The following is a 24,765-nucleotide window of genomic DNA, read 5'->3' on the forward strand; positions in this document are numbered from 1 at the left end:
ACAGTATGATGCATAATATAGCGCTTTTCAGAGATAACAGAACAGATATCCAGTGGGTGGGTAGGATACAGATGGGCACAGAAGAGAGGTACAGCTGTAAAGGGTGGTGGGGCATACAGGATCTAGCGAGTCAGGTGGTGCAGAGGGGATGTGACATGATAGGCATCCCTACGGGAGGTGAACAACACCTGATATCCCTATACGCAGATGACATACTACTGTACTTGCGGCATCCAGAGGAAAACCTCCAATATATTTTGGAGGTGATGGGAAGGTATGCAGAAATGTCTGGTATAGCGGTGAACCCTCAGAAGTCTAGCATGTTCCCATTGGGTGTGTATAAGGTGATACCCCCGAAACAACTACCGGCGTTGCAAGTACCATGGGCGGCTAGTACATTCCGCTACCTTGGCATAGATATATACCACACGGTTGAAGAAGAGCACAAGTGCAATACAGAGGTAGCCATCAAAAAAATTGAGAATTGCATGCAGTTCTGGGTAAGGCTGCCTTTGGCAATGATGGGACGTGGTGCAATGCTAAAGATGGTGGTTTTGCCCAGGCTGCTGCAGTATTTTAGGACTATTCCATATTTCATACCAAAGAAGTTCTTCAACAGACTGGATAGCATGTGCAGGGACTTCCTGTGGCACGGCACACGGAACAGATTAGCCCTCTGAAAGCTGCAGAATTTTTATGAGAAGGGGGTATAAAATTGCCTAATTATGAAGTCTATACGTTGCAAGTCAGCTGCAATATGTGGCTAAATGGATCTCGGAAGAGGTAACTACTGAAACCAGGTTGTTCGGGCGGGACTGTGTCCCGTTTTATCTGAAGGAGGTTATGTGGTTGCCCCCAGCAGTAATGGAAGGGCGCCCAGAGATGATGGTACTTGGGTGGAAGATGTGGCGCAGGGCTTGTCAATTGATGGAGGACCCATACCCGTGCTCCCCACAGGTGCCACTGGTTGCGCTGGCGGGCGGGGAAGAGCAGTTAAGGAAGTTGATTAGGAACCACTGGGAGCCGGTTGGGATAGTGACGATGGGGGATATTTTGCAGGATGGGACCATAAACAGACTTTGAGGAGCTGGGGGTGGGAACTTGGCTATACATTGGCCAGTATATCACGTATCATAGACTGGTGCGGAAGATCAAGAGAGCATGGCCTGAACTGGTACTGGAAGGAGAACCAGATGCTATTATAGACGTAATATATGATATAACGGAGGGGGGGTCATGAGACATCTAGGATTTACGAGAAGATGATGACTAAAGTGGGAGAGGAGGTGACGCAGCTGAGACTAGAATGGGAAAACGAGGTAGGAACCCCGATGGAAGATGGGATGTGGGAACGAGTGCAAGGGTATCACAAGAAGGTGTCGAGGAATGCTAGACTCAAACAGATGCAATTGTATATTACGCATAGGGCGTACCTGACACCCCAAAGGATAGCCAAGTTCAAAAATGCAGGACGGCAGGCATGCCCTAAATGTAATGAGGAAAACGCGGGCATGGTGCATATGCTTTGATCATGCCCGATTATTGAGAGCTTCTGGGGGGAGATCGCACATAAACTCGCGGAAAAGGGTATCAAGATTGTGGTGGATACAGTGTGGGCCTCCCTGTAAGGGGGCTTCCCTAGGCCACGTAAACTTGGGCACGTAAGCAAACTGAAAGATCTGGCATATGCGCTTGCGAAAAGGAGAATTGCTATGGGATGGAAAACATGTCACAAACCACGTTTGGAAGTATGGTGGAAAGATTAACGAAAGTGGGCGGAGGCGGAAACCATGGTATGGCAAGAGGCTAGTAGTGTTGGGGGGGGGGAGGAGGAGGCTGAGAACTTGATGGCCTGGAAACTGCTGATAGTGGAACTATTTGGGTCAATGCAAGACCTATCGGAAACCTGGGAAATTAATACTCCATCACAAGATGCAAGAATAGAACATCAGTAGAAATAGGCTCGTAACGGGGGGTGGGATAAGGGAAGCAGTGAACGCGATTGAAAAATGTATAATCGAAATGTTATTATATATACTGCAAGTTTGGTTTGTGTTGGTTGTTTAAAAATTAATAAAATTGTTTTAAAAAAATAAAAATTGTGATATAATCCAGAATTTGGACTTTACACAACATGTAAAAACACAAAAGGATCCATCGAGATGCGGTCCCTTCGATAACAGCCTGTTCCAACCTATGACCAGAATAACCAACAAAACGTTGATCATCTTTTATGACTTTAGCTAGTATGTTAATATAAAAGCTTAAAGCTCCCTTGGGGTCTAGAAGATGTAGTCTCTCTTCATCCTCGGAAGGAAAGGCGGTGGTTAAAAGGCAAGTAGAACTACTCTTTGTGTAATGTGAAAATATGGCACCACCTTTGGAAGAAATGACGGGTGAACCCTCAAAACAACCTTTTCCTTATAGAAAAATTAGTAAAAGTCGGTTTGCATGATAAAGCTTGAAACGTACTCACAAGCAGAAGTGATGGCTTCCAGAAAAATAGTCTTCAAGGTTAGCATCCTAAGCGGACATGAATGAAGCGGCTCATATGGTGCACCCATTAAGAAATGTAGTACTAAATGAAGGTCCCAAGTCGGAACTATGAAAGGTACCAGAGGGAAGAGGTTTGTCAATACCTTAAGGAACAATCACAACAGGAACCTTAAAGAAGAGTCCTGTTCAGGTGAACGCTTGATAGCGCAAACAGATATCCTTTTGCAGTACACCTGAAGCCCCTGATGGGCCAGATGTAATAAGAACGGTAACACAGACGGAGTGTCACAAGCAAAAGGGTCAATATTTTTATCCCTCAGACGTGCCTTTGGCACCAGGAAAATGCAGGATTCCATAAGGTCGAGCACCCTCAGAAAATCGTATGCCGGTATATGTTGGCCATTCTGAAATGTTCTTACCATCTACAAAATATGCAGACCCTTTACTTCAGGCGGGCAAAGCTTTCTCCAAGGAAGAGTCCAGGACCAGCCCAATAAATTGAAGCTTTTGAGACTGTGGCATGTGGAACTTCTTGAAATTGAGGAAGAAACCCAGTTTGCGAGGGAGTGGCAGGTGCTGCTGAGAAGAACGAGCTCTGATGAGCCAATCGGCAGCTAGGGCTAGATGTGAATTCTTCACCTCCTCCGATTTGCTGCCACCACAGCCATTATTTGGTTAGCCCAAATGGCAGAACCCGAAATCGAAAATGAGAACTGCCAATGGCAAATATTATGTGCTTTCTGTGCTTGCGATGTATAGGCGCATGGAAGTAAGCATCCTGAAGATCAAGGGACACCATCCAATCCTGGAGATGAAGGGCCTGGAGGATTTGGGAAAGAGTGACCATCTTAAATCTGTCCTTCCTGAGGAACTTGTTGAAGTGTCTCAGGTCCAAGATGGGTCGCAGACCTCAGTCCTTCATGGGAATAAGAGTAGTAATATCCCAGGTTCCTCTCCATTACAGGTTATTTTTCTACTACACCTTTCTCCAGCAGGGAGAGAATTTCCTGCAGAAGGAGCGGATTCGACTCCCATAAAGATTTCTTGCTTGGGGGAAAATATGGGGGCCTCTTTAAGAATCGGAGACAGTAATCATGGGCTACCGTTTGCAGTGCAAAAACATCCAAAGTAATGCGTCCCAATTCTTCTAAATGCTGTGCTAGTCTGCCTGCCACTACCATCATGTGGATCAAGGACTTAAAGAGGTTGTGTTGCTGTGGCTGCAGCAGAGGACAAAGAGGCGTAGGTTGTGTTTGAGTTACCTCCACGACCTCATCCACCACGAGGTAGTCTTCTCTGGCCTCTCCAAGACATCTGTCCCCTTGTTCTGTCGAATGAAGAATAGTACTGAAAGGAATGACCCATCCAACCTCGAGAGGCCGAATGGCTCTGTTGTGGTTGGCGAATCGCTGCTCCCAGTAACTGATCAGCTGCTTTGGATGCCTGCAGCCAGCGCTCCAGATAAGCTGCTAATCAGGCCTTTTTACGCACACAAATCTGGTCAATACCATGCTTTTAATTCTTCCTTGCACCACTTAGCTATTTATAGCAGCACCCCCATAAATCATGGAGTTCACTGGTGACAGCCTGGCCAGCAGAAGCTTGCAAATCCACTCTTTAATTGTATTGGATTGGATTGTTTATTTATAAAGCACTTATACACAAAACGAGTGCTTCAAAAGCGCTCCAAGACGGGAGGGGTACATGGCATACATTCATTCATAGGGCATTGGAAATGTCAGAATGATATACAGTAATAATAAGCATACTAGGCCTGATGACATTTCTACCGATTCAAGTGCATAACAGGTAGTTGGGGGAGCGGGGAGGGTGGGAGGAGAGGGAGGGTACAGGCATGACAAGCTGACAATAATGCAAGTGCGTGACAAGAAGTGAGGATAGGAGGAGATATGAGCAGGTTATTGCGCATTTATAATGTACCACTACCCCTAGTGATGCAGGTACACAGTGCCCGGGAGGGGGCAAGAGAGACAAAGGAACAGACAGACAACGGCTTACTGGGAAAGGTGCATACAGATTGTGTAAGTGCCATACAGGAAGTCCGAGGGATGGGCGAAAGGAAGTGTGCCTGGTCTAGGGGGGCTGGGTTAAGTGCAGAGGGTTATCTCTTAGGGAAGTGCGTAGTGCTGCAAGTAGCGCAGGGGCCCAAAGGCAAGTGCAGGGACTGGTGTGGGTGCCTGGGACCTGTAAGGTTCTGAGGTGAGCCAGGCGACCAGTCAGCTAGCTGATCAGCAGGAGGTGGTAGCAGGTAGAAGCAGAGGTTAGCAGGTAGAGAGAAGGCCGAGGTGTTTCTGGAATTTCAGGGGATCCGGCTCGAGACAGAGAGAAGCAGGGAGACTGTTCCAGAGGGTGGCCCCTGCAGAGGTTAAGGACCTACCCCCAAGTCTGTTTGGAAAAATGTCTCTCTCTCAGAGAGTTGGAGGAGGATGATAGGAGTGCTCTAGATGGAGTGTATTTGGGAAGAGTGAGTTGTAAGTAGTGCGGGCCCAGCACCAGAAAGCCTTGCAAACTATGCAGAGGGTCTTGTACTTGATCCTTGTAGCCACAGGGAGCCAATGGAGGGATTTCCGTGCCGGACAGATGTGGTCCCTGAGCTTGAGGCCAATGATAAGTCTTGCGGTTCTGTTCTGGAAGAGTTGTAAAGGTCTGAGTGTAGAAGCAGGGAGAATGAGAAAGAGACTGTTACAGTAGTCAAGTCTGGAGAGAACCAGAGCTCTAGACCTTGAGTCTCTGGGGGAAAGTGAGAAAAGGTAGGATACCTCAGAGGATGCGCAGCTGGTAGTGAGGTTTTCTGGAAATATCTGAGGTGTGTGGGGCGAAGGACAACATGGAAACGAAGATGACCCCCAGATTTTTTGCCTCACTGGTGGGTGTGGGTGCAGGGCCAAGGGAGGCCGGCCAGAGTGAAAGTGGGAAAACAGGAGCAGGGTCCCAATGAGAACAATCTCTGTCTTAATGGCATTACGGCCCGTTAGCTGTAGACCGGGGCTGAATTGCAGACAGACAGTCATGAAGGAGCGAGGCGGAAGAAGAAGCAGCTGAGGGTAGCTTGAAGGAAAGCTCAGTGTCATCCACATAACACAAAATTGGAAGTGAAGGAAGCGATCATGTGGGCCATGTAGATATTGAAGAACCAGGGGAATAGGTTAGAACCCTGATGGACCCTGCGAGTAGAGAGAGGGAGATAGAGGAGCAAACGTGGCAGAGTTCCACCTGGGATGCACGATCAGAGAGAAAGGAGATAAGCCACGCCAGGGCCTGATCAGTGATGCCCAGGGTATCACAGAGACGATTGATCAGGGTGTTAAGGTTTACTGTGTCGAAAGCGGAGGAGAGGCCAAGGAGAATGAGGACAGAAGGAGAGTTAGATTCAAGATTTGAGAGCAAGTCTTCACAGGTGTTCAGGAGAGCGGTTTCCGTGCCTCTGGATGCTCTGAAGCCAGACTGATGATCGTGGAGACAACCAACAGAGTTGGTGTGGGGAGTAAGCTGAGAGATAGCCAACTTCTCCAGTAGTTTGACCAGAAAAGGAGTGATAGATCGGGCGATAGTTTGCTGGGATACAAGGGTCGGCAGAAGGTTTCTTGAGTAGTGGGCGCACCAGAGTGTTTGAGAGAGGAGGAGAAAACTCCAGGGGTGAAGGAAAGGTTGCAGAGGTTCGCCAAGGCTGAAGCTAGACTGTCAATGTTGTCCTTGATAGTTTTGGAAGGGCATGGGTCCACCTGTTTGGAAGAGGCTTTCATAGACCGGACTAGGAGAAGAAGAGGCCGAAGAGGGCTCAGAGGATGTTGATGCATGTGTGTGAAATGGAGTGAGAGAGGAAAGGATGTCCAAGGTTTTGTTGATGAAATGTGCGGCCAGTGCCGAGTAGAGGGCCTGGGTGGGTGCAGTGAAAGATGAGGCTGCAGAAGGATTGCCCAACTCCTTGCAGACTTTGAAAGGTTCAGGCGTGTTGTTGGATGCCGAATCTATATTACCTTTGAAGAAGGCGACATGCCAGTTTGTCAGAGGGTACACCTGAGGCCACTGATTTCCGTTCTGCTGCTCTACACTTTTAACAATCTCCACAGTTCCTTGAGACAACTGGGATGAGCCCTGGTCTTGTTTTTTTTCTCCAACACTCATCTATTAATCATTCTATCAAGATGATACTTTGCGAGTAACATAGAAGGGAATTTGTGTGTTGATCACTTTGTTAAACTGTTTGCATTTTGTAGGTTACAGTATTATTAAAGCATTTTGAATGATGTACATGCTTTTCACATTGCTTTAGGACACGTGTTATCGTGTAAAATTAAAATGGTCAAACATGGGCTGCATTTCTGCTTCATTTGCCTCTGGTTTTAATTCACTTTAATTGTGATGTCTTGATGTTTTAGGAGAGCCTCCCAGCAAGCAGTTGTTTTGCATTTGTAAGAAGGAAAAGCTTTTGGTGTTCTATATGAAGATGTGTTTTTTTTAGTCTTAATGTGCATGTGTTCACGTGCATGAAAGGGCACTGTACATAGTTTGTCTTAGTGAGCAAGGAACAGCTGGGTATTTGGTCTGAACGTTACTTTAACTCCCTTTCGGACCACCTCCCCACCGCAAGCAGGTATAATGGATACAGGTAGAAGCAGTACTGTATATATTTTCAGTGGCACAGATTGTACCGCTACTTCTCCACAGCACTGCTCTAAATTCAGGCAAATCGGCCTATTTTATAAGCAGAGCTGCTATACGAATGTTATGGCACAATGGCAATTATTGACAGCAGAGTCGATTGCATCATGCCCACATTTCTTAGCAGAACTGCTACTTTTTGGGACAATTCCTGAATTTCTTAACAGAGCTGCTGTACTGACACAGCACCAACAAGTGTTGGCATTTTCTGCATAGTGGTAAAGTTCTGAGCAAGAACAGTGTCTGAGCTCTTTCCACCATCCTCTTGAGCTGCTGTGATGCACGCTGGCAGGCAGTGTGAGAATATGACATTGCTGTCATGTACTGCAATCCCTCCTACTCAATCTTCCTCTATTCCAAATTTCTGCTTCTTAGTCCCTGTCTTATTACGTAGAACCACTGCCAAAAATTCAGCACATTTCAAAGCCTCATTTTGAATTTCCTGGCTCATGTAGGATAGTCTGAATAGGCTAAGAGCTTTTGACAAGCCAGTTATGTCAGGCAAGCCTCACATGGAACGGGCAGTGTCCTAACACTGTGTGCCTTTCAGAGTCAACAGCCTGTTGGGAAAGGTAGCTCAGTGGGTCAATAAACCTGTTGCAGAGATCATTGTGTAACCGGTTAATTCAAATCCTGTTGATCGGTGAGTTAATGCGGCTGCATCAGAAGTATGTGTGCAAGATGCAGGTAACATTAATTTGTAAACTGAGCTGACTTAGCTTTCGAATTAGCAAAAGGACTGCTAAATGTTCAGTGATTCGGAACACACACATTTCAACAGGAATGCTATACCTGTGATGGCTCAGCACACACACCTCATCAGTGCTGCTATACCTGTAATGGCTCAGAAGTAGAAAATTATATGATATGGTATTTATACACAAGTGTTTCTTGCACTTTCCATAAGGGCTGCTATACTTGTAATGCTCGGAACACACACATCTCATCTGGTCTGCTAGACCTGTAATGGCATTTAGTGCTGGTAAAGCATCTGCTTTGAAGCAAGTGATGCATCTGGTGAGATAAACCTTTAACTCGATAATTCTCAGCCTAATGGGCAAAAGAAGGTTTGCACACATCTAAAAAAAGCACCCATAGTAAAGCCACACTAGATTTGTAGATAGAAAAGGCATTTTCAGCTTTTTGAATATTTATTGGTGCGATGTCAAAATAGAAACAGAAAAACGAGAGGAAGAGCAACTCTGAACCCAAGGAATACAGGAGACCAAAGTGGGCCGGGGGCAAGAGAAAAGAACGTACTAGAAATCCAAAACAAGAATTCAAGCAACAGGAAGCGTGACCAATAAGCTACATGAGAGAGCAACAAAGAAAGTGAGAAGGGAAACGGTGGTAAATATCACACACACACGGATTGAGGAATAGAAGCAGAGCAAAAGACATTTAGAGACAGTAAAATAAGAAATCGCAGATCAACATCAGTCGGGGAGAGCTGGAAATAGAAAAGCAAGACTAGACAAAGGCAGGCCAATAACATAAGGGGCAGTGCAATAAAGATAATCAAAAGCAGTAGCAACCACAACAGAGAAAATGAAAAAAAACAGATATAACCAGAGTAACGACATGAGAGAGGAAGAGGGGCTGTACAGCAAGATGTAGGAGAGAAACAGCAATAATAGAATGCAGAGATGGGACAAGCAGAGTGACAGAGCAACAGACCACAAGACGTTGCATAGCCACACTTAAGGGTGAGAGGCAGAGCATCAGAAAGTTAGAGAGAGGGGAAACAGTAGCAAAGGGAAGGAGAGATAAGCAAAAGGATGAGTGGCTGTGAAGCAGGTAGTGCCAGGCAGCAACAGTAGGCCCAAGAGGAAGAAGTGATGCTGGGAGAGTGACAGACTCGATTTATGATGCAACTATCCGGCATCTGAAGTAGTTCTTGACAGAGATTTAGTGTCCCAGTATCATGAAGATGAAGCTGAGTATTACGCATTTACAAGTTGTTTGTCATTAAGGTTTTCAAACACTGTTTTAATTTTACACACAACTTTTTACTCTCCTGTGAAGATGAAAACTAATTTATACTCTAGAAATTGTATTTACTCTCCAATTCAAAAAACTGGAAGTAAAATTCTCTCACGCCAAAATTCTATCTGGAACACTGCCTGCAGCTTTTCCAAATACTCATCTGTTTTAGTACCAAATAGTTGAGAGCCATCAAACGGCGTGTCTAACAGCATAGCCTGACCATTATGGGCAAATCCTGACCTGCGCAGCTACGCAAATCTTCTGGACAAAGAGCGGCTCACACAATCTAAACCGGATTGCAACGACTGACACATTGCGTCCTTCACATCCCATAAAGTATATAAAGTATATTAAAATTTAGCTGGAGCACACTTCGCATTAATGTACTTGATGGCCAATCTTCCAGCAGAAAACACCCTCTTTCCTAGAGCATCAATGTTCTTATTGTCGCTATCAGGAGGGCTCATCGGGTAGGCCGCCGCCTTGGAGATAGAGGTGGCCGGCAAGACTGGATCCTTACGAGGACCTCTATCTAGGATGACTATCAGATTATCCTTTTCAATCTCAGGACGACTGGAGCCCAAGTACTCCCTCACCTTACACGTGACAGACCTTTGGGAGGCATCAGCATAACCAGCTGAATCTGGGGAGGTAAACTTCACTTCCGGGGAAGCAGCCAAGCCACTTGCATCCTTTAAATAAACTAGGTTAAGCAACCTAGACTCATCAGAAAGGAGTTAATCTGGTACATTTGGAGTACCACATCACGCGTGTCCTGTTCCTCAGTTTCCTCTTCTTCAGAAATAGAGCCCATAGTCTTGAACAAGTCCTTCTTGGACGAGGGCTTAAAGCTATTTGAGGGTTTAGACGAAATTGTCGAAGGCCGCGACGCCGAAGAACTCGACTGCTTCAACAGAGCAGGGGAGGAAGGTCGTGGCTTCAACTTCCTTCAAGTCGTTGAATCCGCCAACGCCCCTCGAGGACACATCTCAGTCTCACTGTCCGGGCTCTTAGCCACGCGGGTAGCAGCCTTAAAAAACTCTCGTCAGCCTTATGGATCGCAATGGGGTCAGAAGCCTTTTTAAGTTCCTTCGACGGGACGCGAGGGGCAGCCTTCGAGAACACGTCAAGCATTTGGAGGCAAAATTCCCCTCATTCGGCTTTAGACGCAGATTTGCTTGGGAAATGTAGCCATTTTCTGTCAGGTGAGGAATCCGACGAAGAAGGGAGTAATGACGTCTCTTCATCAATTTTTTGTCAGAAGAGAGAATAATTCCTCGATCTGGAACGCTTGTAATGTTTAGAGTTCTTCTTTGCTCTCTGAGGTGAGAGATTCCTCAAGCTTCTTTCGTCAGACTAACTCTTTTTTGACAGGGTGGTTGAAGGAGATTTGGATGGTGGCCTACCTAGGATGAGCGTCCCCTTCCTCTCCTTCAAGGCCTTAACAGTCATCGACCTTATGGTCCACCCCAAGACCAGAGGCATATCCTTTGCGGACCTGCAATAGACATTTTCGATCGTTGGTTTGCACACCTCTTGAATCCGGTTTTCGCAGTAGACTTAACTCCGAGATAAAAGCAGTTGAAAATCACTGGGGCGATAGAACTATTTGAAGCGTGTGGTGCCATGCAAAAACAGAACTGAGGCAAAGGGTGCAGTGCCTGCTATTTATACCAGTATCGATGTCGCAGCCGAGAGCGGGATGGAAGCCGCCGAGGGACCTCAAGTAGACAACGCACAGCACTCTCTGCTGTCAAAAGGTTTCCCGAAGCTGCAAGCAGAATATCAGATAGGAATCGGTGGTAGAACACAATCCATTAGAAAGCAATTATGCATACTCTTAGTTATTGGAGCTAGCTTGGTGTTTTAGTTTGTTAAAAATATTCTCAATGTATTCAATTCATCACTCTCCAGTATGGTTCATTAAGTTGCATTTGGCCGCTGGGAATTCACATTAAAGAAAAGTAAAAATAGGAAACTGCTATATCTTTAAAATTGTCATAATACAATACTTTTTTTATTGATTTAGCTGGCATAAGTCAACTTTACAATATATTTAACATTTTATAATATCTTCAACATTTTAGACATTGGAAGAGGAAAAGAAATGAAATTGAATTAAAGGAAATTAGATTAAGTCAATCATTTACATTTAAAATCAGTTTCTTTGAATCAAATGATGCATCCAAGAAGAAAATAACTAAAATCCGATAAAAGTATTTGAAAATGTAATTAAAACTAATACATACATACATACAGAGGTATACTACATCAACATATGTTTGGTGAGCGACTGCTTAATTAGTTCCATTCCCAAAACATTAAACCTCTATGCATGTATTTCTTTCACATTCAGTTAATTCAGGAATCCAATGGCACTGATACATATATGAGTAAAGAAACCAGAGTGGATACACTCCCGATAGTCCTTCATTATCTTTTTGAAGTATTTAGTTTGTTTATCCATCAGGCCTACATACTCTAGCAAATGTCTCAATGTCTCTCTCTGTTCAAGATTCTTGCAAAAACGACAATGATTTTCAGAATAATTAATGATTCTACGTCGTGCTAGCACCCCTCGTGTAGGCCAGAGATTAAATCTCAGGCGCATGAAATCACTTCTATGCAACTGGGATGGAGATTTTAAAGTGTAATATTCTGGCTTTGTCTGCAAATGGACTGTTATTGAAATCTCAATATAGTTTGCATTTCTCCCTAGTGCAAATCCTGTCTCTCTGAAAAAGCTTAGTTTTCACTCTCACCGGGTTTTGTAAGAGAACCAATAATGTCACCTCTGCCAATGTCAAAGCATGAATTACCAACTTGCGCCATCTGCAAATGAATTTGTCTATAGAGGAGAAAACATAATCAGACAGTACTCCTAACACCGTGGAGGTCTTCACAGCTAAAATACACTTCCTAAATAAAGCTAACACCTGCCACATATACCGGGCATACAGAGAAATTAACCCAAATTCATACAATATCCATACTACAGGAGTACATGAGGGAAGTTGCAAGATGTTCTGCCAGTACTTACCCTCAAGACCAGCCCATACCTTTCCAGGCACTATTGGCTTGGTTTCTGAAGCATAGAGAAGAATAGGTACGACTTTCTGAGAGTAGTATGTTATGGCTGGGACAACCATGAATTTACCATATTTGGCTTGTATGATGTTGGCTTGATGAATGGAAGTTGTTACTTTAGCTTTTAAGGTTTTTTTTATATGTTTCTCCCCTTCCCTGGCTTGCAATGATTGTGTCCAGTTAAGTGTAGTGTTGCACACATTGTAATTTGTCCCCCTTGAGGGACCAAGTTTGATGAAATTTATGGTGTTTTCTTGATTGATTAAACTTCATAATTTCTGTTTTTTCTAAATGTATGGTTAGGAGGTTTTCATCAACATAATCGCTAGGGCATTCAGTGCTCTTTGCAACCCTTTCAGCGTTTTCGAAATCTGAACCAAATCTTCTGCATATAAGAGGGATAGGATAGTCTTATTTGCCAATTTAGGAGAATCAGTAATGATGTTCATGAATGTTCCACCTATGTCTGAAATGAAAAAACTTAAGTGGGCTGAGGCAAGGGTGCAGCCCTGCCTCAGCCCTCTATAGGTGTTCATTGGTGAAGTCAATCTGCCATCCAATGTAAGTCTCACCCGGATAGTGTACCCTATGTGTAAATCTCTAATAAGATAGACAAGGTACAATGGACACCCCTGTTGACTTAATTTTCTTAATAACAATTCTCTTGACACACAGTCGAATGCAGCTCGCAGATCGACGAAAACTAGATAGAGTGGTTGATTTAATATAGTGTGATGAGAAATAACTGATGTGAGAGTTAATAAATTGATGCTAGTGCCCATTCCTGGAATAAACCCAGGTTGGAATGGATCTCTTTTAAAGTATTCAGAGGTCCACTTATTAAAATCCCTCAAGATGATTTTTTAAAATAGTTTTCCTGGCGCATCAAGAAGCACAATTGGTCTATAATTGCTGGCACATGACCGTTCACCCTTTTTAAAGATGGGGACTATGACAGATGAACGCCAGGACAGAGGGATTACATTTGTTTTTACAATTTGCTTGAAGATATTTTTTAGGATTCTGGCCCAAAGGATGGGATGCTGTTTAAACATAAAATTATTGAGGCCATCAGGACCAGGCGCCGAGATTTATTAAGTTTAGTTATGAAAAACAAAAGGTCTTCTTCAAGGATATGTAATCCCTCATAGTCCGACGACTCTGCAACAGGTCCATCTTTTTTGTCAGATGTTCTAGCATACATGTTTGTATAGTAAATCACCCAGTCAGTCTGAGCCGCATGATTAGCAATATTTATTAAAGCCCATATTTGTGATGTATTCTTTGCAGAGATTGATTGTAACATAACCTCACCATCAAATTGTAACATTTGGGCTCGATGTGACTTGATCCAATTTTTAGATTTACAATTCAGTGCACATATGAGCTTTCTCTTCTCAGGATTATTCACGAATGAAATTGCTTTCTTTTGTTTTCTCAACATGGATTTCTTCATTTGCACTTGGGCATCAAATTAATGCGTGGGCTTATTATACATATAAGTCGACATACAATGAAAATTTTGATACAGCTGTAAATAAGACGTGCATGACTTGTTTGATGATACACCATCCCTGTAACTACTCTCCAAACTGATGTTGAACGAGGTTAAAGCATGTGTGTTCCAGCTAAAACGTGTTCTTGCATTGTTAACGACCATGGGCTGCTGTAATTTCACATTATCAACACTACACAAAGGTTTGTTCGTAACCCATTCCAATCTAAGCAATTCATGGTCACTGTAAAGTTGTTTTAACACGTTGAAATGTGTTGCTGTATTAAATGTATTTGAGTCCACATAGATGTAATGAAGTATTATCATTAACAAATTTGACCTGTTCAAAACAATACTATAGACCCAGTAACTTACCCAGAAAGACAAACCCATCTACTTCCCTTTCTGGGGGCGAAACTTTCCGGGAGTCCTGATTTTTTCTTAAGAAGCTGAACATCTTTAGCGAGAATTACCTAAGAGGGTTGAAACAAAACCGTGTTATCCTCATTTAGATACATGACTGTATGTGCTTAGCAAAGCTCCCCATCAACACTGCACAAGCCAACTTAATTTAGAGTAGTTATTTAAATCTCCTCCACCGACCCGTGTCGAATAGAAGAAAAACAAAATAATAAGCTTCTGAAACGAGAGACAACCACAAGACCACAGCACTGTTCATTGTGGACCACAAAATGTCTCATTGACAGCTCACTATACAGGACATGTTTTGTTACAGGTTCTGAGATTTAAAAGGGGAGTACATTTTATACTTAAGCATCAAGGTAATATGAGAAACGGTTCTGTTAGCAAATTATTTTTTGTTGTTTGTGGTTTATTCAATCGTGAGACAAGCCAAATTCAATGTGCATATTTTCAGTGCTGGAAATAGATATCATTTACTGGGGTAAATCCTCTCCCCTACCTCCTTTGCTTGAGGGGTGGGAGGATGGATTGTCAATGGTGTGGGCGGAACTGGGGGGCGGAGAGTGTCAACTGATGTGCATGCCCTGAATATAGGATGCTGGCTGCTTTGCATAAAAACAAACTGCCTTTTTTTGGAACGTAAGAATGACCACCAGTTTATCAAACATGTCTGTGCTAGTAATTCAAACATTCATTCCTTCGGAGCATTCAATGCACACTTGGTATGGTGCCCATTTCCTCTGTCAGAATAGTCAGAATAATCACCCAGACAGTAAAATGTGTTCAAAGGACGAGACATATATACAGCGTTGGACAGTTTCATTAAGTTTGGGCTGTACAGCAAAGGGCCACTTTCAGATACAGTCTGTGAAAAGGTGCACAGCGTTCAAGAGGCTAAGGGCAATCAGGGGCTGAGAGCTTCCTTATAAGGGGGGCCCTTGTCTCTACAGGGAACGGCGCTCCGGCAAGGCAGTCTTTACCAGAGCGCAACTCTGTCTTGTTCCGGCCCAATTCCTCCCATGCATATTTCACTTTGAAGTCACTTTCCAATGTGCATCAGAATCCCCCCACTTTTTGGGAATCGCTCTCTGGTTATAATGCCACTAGAAAGAAGCCGCGGGTCTCTGCGGGCTGAATTAATTTGGCCTGCACTAAAGCCAAATCAAAGCTGTTAGCTGTATTAAAAGAACCCTCGTTCTTCAAAAAGTGAAATCATCACAGCTAGGGCTTTTTAGGATGAGAGATTGAAAATGCAGCCTGATCTGATTGGGCTTTAAAACAACGACTTTTTCTAGACTATATAGGGCGGCACCTTGTGGGATTACTTGCTTTAAGGCCCCGGTGAAGGACAATTTAACGATCTCAAGCTAAGTTATGGGCACAAATATCGTATTTACTGTGGAAGAAACGTGCCTAGCTATAAAGTACCGGAACAAGGCGCCAGGCCCAGATAATGTGCCAGCACAGCACTTTTTATATGCGCTTAATTTGTGGGCTCCAATCTTCACCCAAGGGTTTAATGAAATATGCGCAGAGGGCCAGATACCAGCTTCTCGGCCCTGTGCTATTATACAACCAATTCTCATAGACCAATTTCCCTTTTAAAATATTTGGCCATGCCATTTTCAAAGCCTGGGCAGTATCTAACAATATCCTTTTTCCTGTCCAGCTAGGACCTGCTCTGGGTACTGCAGAACAGTCCCTAAATGTATATCCAATAGAGGCTCACTACATGTTCATGAAAGAGGAGCCAATTTTCTTGGCCTTCATGGATCTGGGCACGGCCTTTGATAAAGTCAAATCGGACGAAATTGTGGTGGCTGCTCAGGTCCATGAATTGCCCTGTATGGTTAATAAACCTTTTAATTAAACTGCATCAGCCAAACAAGCCTTTGTGAGGAGTGGGTCAAATGGGCACTGTACAGCCTTCTTTCCATTGGAGTTAGGTGTGTGCCAGGGATGTGTCCTGGCGCTCCTACTCTTTTGCTTACATATAAATGACATATATGAGTGTCTGCTAAACTCTACTCCAGGTGTCCCTAGGGTGGGAACTAGAGTTGTGCCTCTCTTGGTGTACACGGATGACACAGTTTTACTTGCACGTATGCCTCGTGCATTGCAGAAACTCATCCAGGATTATACTGGATGCTCTGGATCTAATCAGCCATCATAGACTGTTTCAAGGGGAAGCGTCCTCCGGAATTTCCTGCAATGTTTAGGGTTCTCCACTCTCCAGAGTCAGTGAATTTGACTATTTGGGGATTAGATTTGTATCCAACTTCTCCCCCGAACAACATATAAAAAACACAGTGAAATTTAGGCAAGACATCAGCCGGGTGACTCGAGCATAGTCGACATGGCACTAAAAATATACAGTGGGAAATCGGCCTCAGTTGCAAAGTATGGTATGGAGGTGTGTGGTTAAACAAATGTAAATTCAATCCAGGTTGTGGAAAATGATTTCTTCAAAAGAGTGTTTAGATTTCCTCATGCGGTCTCCAATTTTGGAGTCCATCTTATCAGTGATATCATTATGGCACAACCTTGATCCCAGAGGCTCCGATTACTGTGCAATGCCATGGCTGAATTCACTCATGAGCTGATCAAATAACATAGCTCTTATAGGATTTGATTCCCTGACTGGAGTTTGTAAAATATAAGCTTGTGGATATAAATGCAGCATCTTATTCCTACTTAGCAGAGACTTTGCCTTCCAGTGTGGCTAAAGCTGTAAAAGCGAGACTTCACTCTCACATTGTGGAGGAAAGGGATTATATTTGGATGTTGAAAGATAGGAGGCATGCGATCATTGCAGCCCCAGGCCTCCAAAAGTCCTTCTCAGAAACCCGATAACAAGGACACGTTTTAATTGGCTTTCCTTCAGAGCGGGGGTGGTGGTCTTGGAACGTAACAGTGACATTCAGTCTGGTCTCATGTGCAATGCCCCGAGGGAGGATCTGGCCCATTTTCTGTTATGTTGCCCGATTTGCTCAGAGCTAGGAGCAAAGACATTGAGGCCACTCTTGCATGAACTACGGTTCTTGCAGTACAAGCACGTTTGTTATGGGCTGACTCTCCCAGAGTAGGCTGGGCTATTTTATTATTCCTGAGGCATGCTTTGAATATCAGGAAACGTTTACTGAAACTCTAGAAGATGGGGACTTGGTCCTAATTCATATTGGTTTTAATTGTGTATTAGGCCCGTCATATTTTCATTGTTTTTTAAAGATCTTATTCTGGTTATTAATGTTTAAGAATTGTATTTTCTGTGTGTTTTTATGGTCATTTATTGCCATTTCCGAAATAAACTCAATCATGAACGTATAATGTATAGATGGATTGCTAACATAAGGTATTGCTCAACATTCTAAAAAAGTATATAATTAAAATAATGTTTCACGGATCGAAATTAAGATTGGATAAGGAGGAGCTAACAGAAGCTGCATTAATCAGTGAGCAGGAGTTGTCACTGGGAAACTAGGCACTAGTACATAGCTGTTCCAAATCCGACTTTCACATAAGATGCAAACTTAACGTTTGTTCGTTATTTATGACCCCTTATACTTTATATGTTATATAGATGTGTCCTAAACACACCATATAGGTGTGTTTGTTCAGCATCAGTTTACTTGGCAAGCCAAATGTAGCTCCTGGAAGTTGTTGTCGAGTTAACCAGGCTCTTCTGGACTACAAGCAGGAGCAGAACAATTTCGAACCCTGATGTACTGTTCCCTGCACAGACTAGAATGTCATGGATATTGCCCGTTTTTTTTTTTTTTTTAAGAGTTAAGATTCTTAATACATAAATAAGGGCAGCAAGACAAATTGAAGAAGAGGAGCCACTTAGACACGAAAACAATGAATCGGACTTTGAAAACAAAATTTTAAAAAACTTGTGCCCCATGTCAACAGAATGCAGCATGCCATCTTGTATTCAGCAATGTAAGCCGAATATGATTACACTACTTCTAACCCTACAGCATACTACATTTGGTCTATCAGGCGTGTTAACGGCTACATCAAAATACCTCGCCCAACTGGATCAGAATTTTCCAGCCTTAAAGAACAATGCACGATATCCACACGAAGATTAGAGATTGCAGCCAACATCCAGAGCAAAGGCTTTGCACACCTCATGGTACCTTCCTGCTTATAGAGCATCCCAACGTCCAGCACATATCAAGGGATATAATAAGCTAGGAAAAGACAACCAAAAGCAAGAAAGTATGAAAGATGAACTCAGTAATCAGACCATGATCGGTGCATGCAAGCACTACAACACGTGTACTCACCACATCCAGGAGAGAACGACCACATTTCTCAGTCACACCTATTACTGATCACACAACAATAAAACACACTCCAACAGAACACACCCTTTTTCAAGGACTGGCGACCAGATGCATCAAAAGACCCTTTAATGGACCATAAACTTAATGTACACACCAATCCAGCATGTGACCGTCTCAAACTATTCAATGAAGACCTCAGGCCAGTGAAGGCAAACCTCAGTCCCTTGCCTTGATTGCACTGCTGGATATGCCTTCTAAGATCTTTGCAACTTTGTTGTTGAGGGACTTATCAGGCTGGGCAAAAGGGGCTACATTGGACCCTCTACAGACTGGCTTCCGCAAGGGGGTGCTAAAAACAGAGGCCATGGCGAGATCCAAAAAGTGTATATGCGGTTTTTATTGATTTCTTCTTGGCCTTCGATAGCGTGGATAGGCATCTGTTATGGACCAAATTGCGGAAATGGGGTTGCCCTGAAGCACTTCTAAATAGGATTGTGGCCCTTCATTCAGACATCACCATTAGGGTCCGGTTGAACGCTCAGGGCAAACTCTCAGCAGCTTTTGAAATCACCAGAGGCCTGAAACAGGGCTGTACACTGGCCCTCTCTTTATCCTCTTCACCTACAACATCAGCGGAATCTATGAAAACATTTGCAGTTTCTCACCACGCTCATCTACATTAAATTTAGACTACTTGTTTTACGCTGAAGATTTGGTACTGTTTGACTGCACACCAATTGGCTTCCAGCGGAAGCTGGACGCATTGGCAGCAAACGCAAATCTGAACAAATTAACCATCAATTTGAAGAAATCTAAGATTCTGGTTCTTCGGCCAGGTTTGAGACAAAAATACAAGAATTTCCGCTGGTGTCTGAACAGGGAGGCTTTGGAAAATGTTTCGACCTTTGTTTATTTGGGTACTAGATTACTGCAGAACAACATGGAATTGAACGGTAACCTGAACTCTAAGGTTAAAATGCTGCTGTTACTTTTCATTAACACCTGTCCTGGAATATCATAAACTGAAGGTCGTTATCTCCCCGTTATATGGCGGGGAAAATCAGGGGCTTCCAGTGGAGGGAGTGTGGTGGGAGGTGTTTGAGGGCATCTTTTGGGGGAGAGTCCTGATGCTCCCAAATCGTGTCCCTGCGGCGGTGATTCATTATGAATTAGCCCTGCCCTCTATCAAGTATCATCTCTTGTCAAAAAACCTTTCAGTACTGAAAAACATCTTGTCTGCTGGGCAGGGTTCTGGGTGCTTTCTGGTGGGAATTGAGGCTGCTCCTAGACTCTAAAACTTGGCCCTGCATCAATAAATGGGAGCAGGAATGTTACCATCCTGGAGGAAAGTGGGATCTCAATGGACATGTTCCCGTATTCCCCTTCGAAAACTAAGACAAAATTAAAAGAAAGAAGGTGTGGCTTGGCAGCCATGGACTAGGCTGCTCTTCGTGTGTGCTCCATGATCCAAAAAAATGATCCATAATAGCGCATGCACCATATGGCGAAATTCCACCAACAAAACATGACCATGGCAGTGGGAGTATGAGGAGATCCCAAAGCAGGTAACTGCTTGAAGATTGGAGGGCTGGACCAGAAGTTACAGACCTTAGACGGCCACCACGGATACAACGAAGCTGAAAGTAAAATGGCGGCGCCACCTAAACAAAGGAGCCGTTGATGCAGGAAGACTGGGACCGGAGCGAAAGTGGTGGAGCGGGATCGAGCCGACACCCCTCGGGATGCCGGACACAGCCGCAATACATAATAGAAGGTGCCACAGGTTGGATTTGGCATGACAGAGTCACTTGGTTCGGCGCGCTTGCAGGGTTGCTCCGCCAGCATACTGCCCAGTGAACATACTTGAGGGCAACAAAAGGAGAGCCCTGCAATCGGAGCAAGAGGACAGCACTCCGCAAGCCAGTGGATCTGGCAGCAAAGACGGGACCAGCCCAGATACTAAAACGACATCCGTAACTCCAAGCGGAGCCGGAGGTCACACCAGGAGCGCAAAATGACAGATACCCACAGGCGAATGGACAGGCACCCTGGAAGCAGATAACAATGGTGGGAGCCCATGTGGAGGAGTATAGGAGCGGCAGTAATCCAGATGGAACCCCGATGACGTGGAAAAGTCAACGGGAAACCAGCTGTGGTCCCTGTACAAAGGAGAGCAGCGAAGAAGGCAGACGCGGCTCGGTCGGAAGAGGAGTGGTGGAACACTGCTGCGGCGCCCCCCCCCCTCGTCAATTAAAAAAATATAAATAAAGAATAACATGGGGACATCGGGCTAAGGCTCAGGATAGCTGCTGTGCGCAACGCCACGGAGGAGGGCGGGGGCCCAAAACGTGGGCCTCCAAGCAGCAAGCCCTCCAAAAGCTCAGGACAGTCGCTAGAAAGCGCACCTCCAACAATCAGAAGGTGGTGGCATAAGGTGGGCTAAGAAATGCTAAACAGATCTCTGTGAGGTGCTACATGAGCATCGGACTGCCTAATCAGGCGTTGCATAGTAGCAAGACACAGCTGGCCCTGTGGAAAGCCAGCTGAGTGGACACTGGGCCTGGCCTATATGGACATAGCAATAACCCAACCCAAAAGGGAAGACTGGGCGCGCCAGCAATAACCAGTACATATCAAAGCTTGGGAGAGGTGGCGCACTCCTAACACAGTAGGGCAGAGCCCCTACGGTGCGTGACCAGGATACGAGCACGTGAGGGGGAAAAGTGTCGGGAGCCCCACTGGAAAGCCAGAAGCATACTGGACGAGGAGGCCGGCGGGGTAGGACTGCAGGCCCCGCAAGATACGGACCCGCATATTAAGAACAGGAGGAAACTGGAGGCGACATCATAGGCAGGCCTGCACAAGCGAAAGTGGAGCAGGAGGCGGAGCGTGGCTAGGGAGGCCATGTAGGATGACACGTCTCAGAGGTGCTCCTGTGATCCTTCCATGATCCTTACTGCAAGTGCGGTCACAGACGCCTGCAAGTGCTGGAAACCAACATGCCTGCTTATGAATATTGTAAGAGTGCCCGCTCAATCTGTCGAGCCCATGCAAGGCACTGAGACGGAGCTCTGCGAGAAGAACTTGGCCGGGAGTGCTGAAGAAGGAGCCGGATACAAAATGGCCGGCGGGGAGTAAGAACAAAGGAATCAGTCGGCTTCCAGAAGCGCTGATACAGTAGCCGTGCGCTGGCAACATTGCGGAGCGTGATGGATTGCGAGCAACAATAAGGGGAAACGCGCACCGTTGGGGGAGACTGCCTGGCAGGGAGAGGAATGTACTAGTGTGCGGAGCATAGCACACGTGTAAAAGTTGTCAGTTCGGCTGGCGAACAGCCGTTGGCAGTGGCACCCACGCCCGGCTGCAGAGGCGGTAGCCGCCTGGAAGGACGACCGTGGCCCGGGCATGTGAGAAGTGCCGGACGGGCGACACTGTTCCCAGCGGACGTGAATTCCACGAGAAACGGAATTCGCCAGCAGCAGCAGCAGGGTCCAGGTCCGCAAGGATGTTGGACAAATGCAGGCGGCCTCAATGGAGGTATAAGCAGCGCCGCTGTGCGCAGCTTGACAAGTGGCACACATACGAAGACTGGCGGAGAAACATTGCAGCAGGGCAGCTGCACAACGGAGCGTGCGAGCGCGAGAGAGCTGGCTGTGGACTGGAGCCTCGAGATGGTGTATGCCATGACAGCAGTGGAAGTGGAACGAACATAAAACACGAGACCCGCCGGGCGGCCTACAGGGTAGGTGAGCAGGAAGGGCCCGTGTGCACAGTCGCCACATGCTGGAACAAAGTGCGAGACGGACATCAAGCCGCACTAAAGTATAAGCATATGATAAGGACAGGTACAGCAGGGGGATGTGTGCATAGGTAGACACGGAACGCTTTGTGCGCAGACCGAGCGGCCTGCACAGGACATTGATCGCTGTAGGAGAGGGGAAGAGTGCCCTGGGCAGGTCATCCAGTCAGACATACTATGCTGCGGCTGTGAACCTGCGGGCAGGGCAAATGTGGGACATTAGCCCAATATGGGAAGAAAAGATCAGTAAGAATAACCGACTCTGATTGGGGGTCATTCCACAACACAACAAAAGCAACGGAACACTGTGGATGGGATGCTGTGCATGGGAATTTAGCAGTATTCTGCACTGCACCACAACACTTCCTGGCACAAACGCAGACACACTCATTGGTGCAAACGCTCTGGCCAGATGTATAACCATCACTAGCATCCTGGTGCTGCCCTAACAGCAAAGAAGAAGGGAGAGAGCGGACTGGCTGGCCACCGTAGGCCGCCCAGCACAGGCCGAGGAGGAGGCTGGATAAGCCTTTTGCGGTACTGGTGTCCTTATGCATGGGTGGCGCGGGCGATATTGGAACTAAGTGGGCGCCCCACACCCGAGGTGAAGCTGAAGTGGGGATTCATAGGTTACGTGGGAGAGCACAATCCATTGCGACAAACAAGGGCCAGCTTGAAACATCTCTGAGGCGGCCCCCTTGAGCGCGAGAGACCAAACGTAACGGGACACTGAGAACGGGATGCTTTGCATGGGAACCTAATAACATTCTGCACCGCAACACAACACCTCCTGGCGCAATCACAGGCACACTCAATGACACAAATGCTTTGACCATCACAAGCATCCTAGTGCTGCCCAAACAGCAGAGAAGAAGGGAGAAAGCGGACTTGCAGGCCACCGCAGGCTGCCTAGGACCGGTCGAGGGGAAGGCCGGATGAGCCTTTGAGGTACTGACGACCCCATGCCTGGGTGGTGCTGGTGATATTGGGACTGAGTGTGCACCCCCCCCCACCCTGAGGTTAGGTTGAAGTGGAGATTTATACGTCTATGTGGGAGAGCACAACCCATTGCGGCGAACGAGGGCTAGGCTTAGTGCACCTCTGAAGCGGCCCCCTGGAGCTTGAGAGACCACAGAGGGGTGCCCCTGCCGGAACTGCGCAGCACAAGTGGTGGGGCTGACCCACGACCTACGGCTGCAGCATCATGTCCAACAAACCTCCAAGACCGAAAGGGAAGCAGCCTACACTCTACGAATTCGCCAGGAAACCGCCTGGCCCGGAAAGCGCCAGGAGCAAGGACAAGCCCCCCCGCTGGTGGCATGGCTGTCAGGGGTACAAACCAGGAGGTCCTAGCTGCGATTGCAGACCTCAAGGCGGCTTGGGAGGCCAAGCTTGAACTAGCTGTGACTGAACTGAAAACAGCGTTGGACCTTAAGGTCGGTGAGGTGCAGGAAGAGGTGAATCTACTCAGGCATGACGTCGAGTCCCTGGTGGAGCACACTGAGAACCTCAAGAAAGAGGTGAGCCCGAACACAGAGGACTGTGCTTCACACAAGTCGGAACTGCACGCCCTGGTGCAGAGAGTGGGCAATCTGGAGAATAGGGCGGAGGAAGCGGAAGGACGCGCCCGGAGGAATAACATCCGCATTGTGGGCTTGCCAGAGGGAGCAGAGGGCCACAACCCCACGGAGTTTATCGAATCCATGTTGTTGCAGGAGATACCTGGAGGAGTTCTGTCTCAGGTATTCGCGGTGGAACGGGCGCATAGGGCTCTAACGAGTAAGCCGCCGCCAGGCAATCCACCTAGGCCAGTAATCGGCAAGATCCTTAACTACCGAGATGGGGATACTGTAACACTTCCGCAAAGGTGGAACAATTAAACGAGGGGCGGCAAATATAGCGGCCTACCCGCACTATACCCTGATGGTGCAGCGGAGTCGAATGAACTTCGGGGCTGTTAAGAGGAGATTGAGGGAAGCGGGCCATAGGTATATGCTGCTTTACCCGGCGAAGTTGAAAGTCTTTCACAAAAACAGGACTTTGTTTTTTGAAACTCCGGAGGATGCCATGGGATGGCTTGACACGCAGGATTGCCCCCAGGATTCCGACATGCAGACAAGAGGAGGAGACGGAGGAGATAAGTAATGCGTAATGGGGGCACCAGAAGATGGTGCGGTTTAGGACTATGGAACTTGACTATAGTCATTGGTGCGGCCTGTGGGCAGATAAGACCAGATTAGAATAGACAATGTACTGCAAGCACTGTGACTATTGCTTCATTAAGGAGCCTTCCAGAGCTAGTCTTTACACCCCCATTTAGTACTAATAGTTAAGTGGCCATTCGGGCGACTTCACCCTACTGAGCCCCGAGCATAAGCTTGTGCTGGACAGGGCTAGATGTGGGGGTGCTTGAGATCCAGGGATGGAGCTGGGCAACAGTTGGGGAGGGTGTTGTTGGGGAATGGACGGGTGGAGGGAGGTGGGGAGTTTGATGTGTACATAGT

General features: G+C 46.0%; 1 protein-coding gene across 4 annotated transcripts in view; it reads right to left on the reverse strand.

Annotated features, from left to right (window-relative positions):
• The window catches only part of UMAD1 (UBAP1-MVB12-associated (UMA) domain containing 1), a 337,949-nt gene that overhangs the window by 272,891 nt on the left and 40,293 nt on the right, over window positions 1-24,765 (reverse strand). For all 4 annotated transcript variants that reach the window (XM_069648523.1, XM_069648521.1, XM_069648522.1 and 1 more), the window contains one exon: window positions 14,123-14,220. In XM_069648523.1, the coding sequence (XP_069504624.1) occupies window positions 14,123-14,204 (82 nt within the window). In that variant the 5' untranslated portion in view covers window positions 14,205-14,220. Of the gene's footprint in view, window positions 1-14,122; window positions 14,221-24,765 lie in introns of those variants that run through there.

Source organism: Ambystoma mexicanum, chromosome 2q (assembly GCF_040938575.1).
Source record: "Ambystoma mexicanum isolate Mex_15411 chromosome 2q, UKY_AmexF1_1, whole genome shotgun sequence".
Lineage (NCBI taxonomy): Eukaryota > Metazoa > Chordata > Amphibia > Caudata > Ambystomatidae > Ambystoma > Ambystoma mexicanum.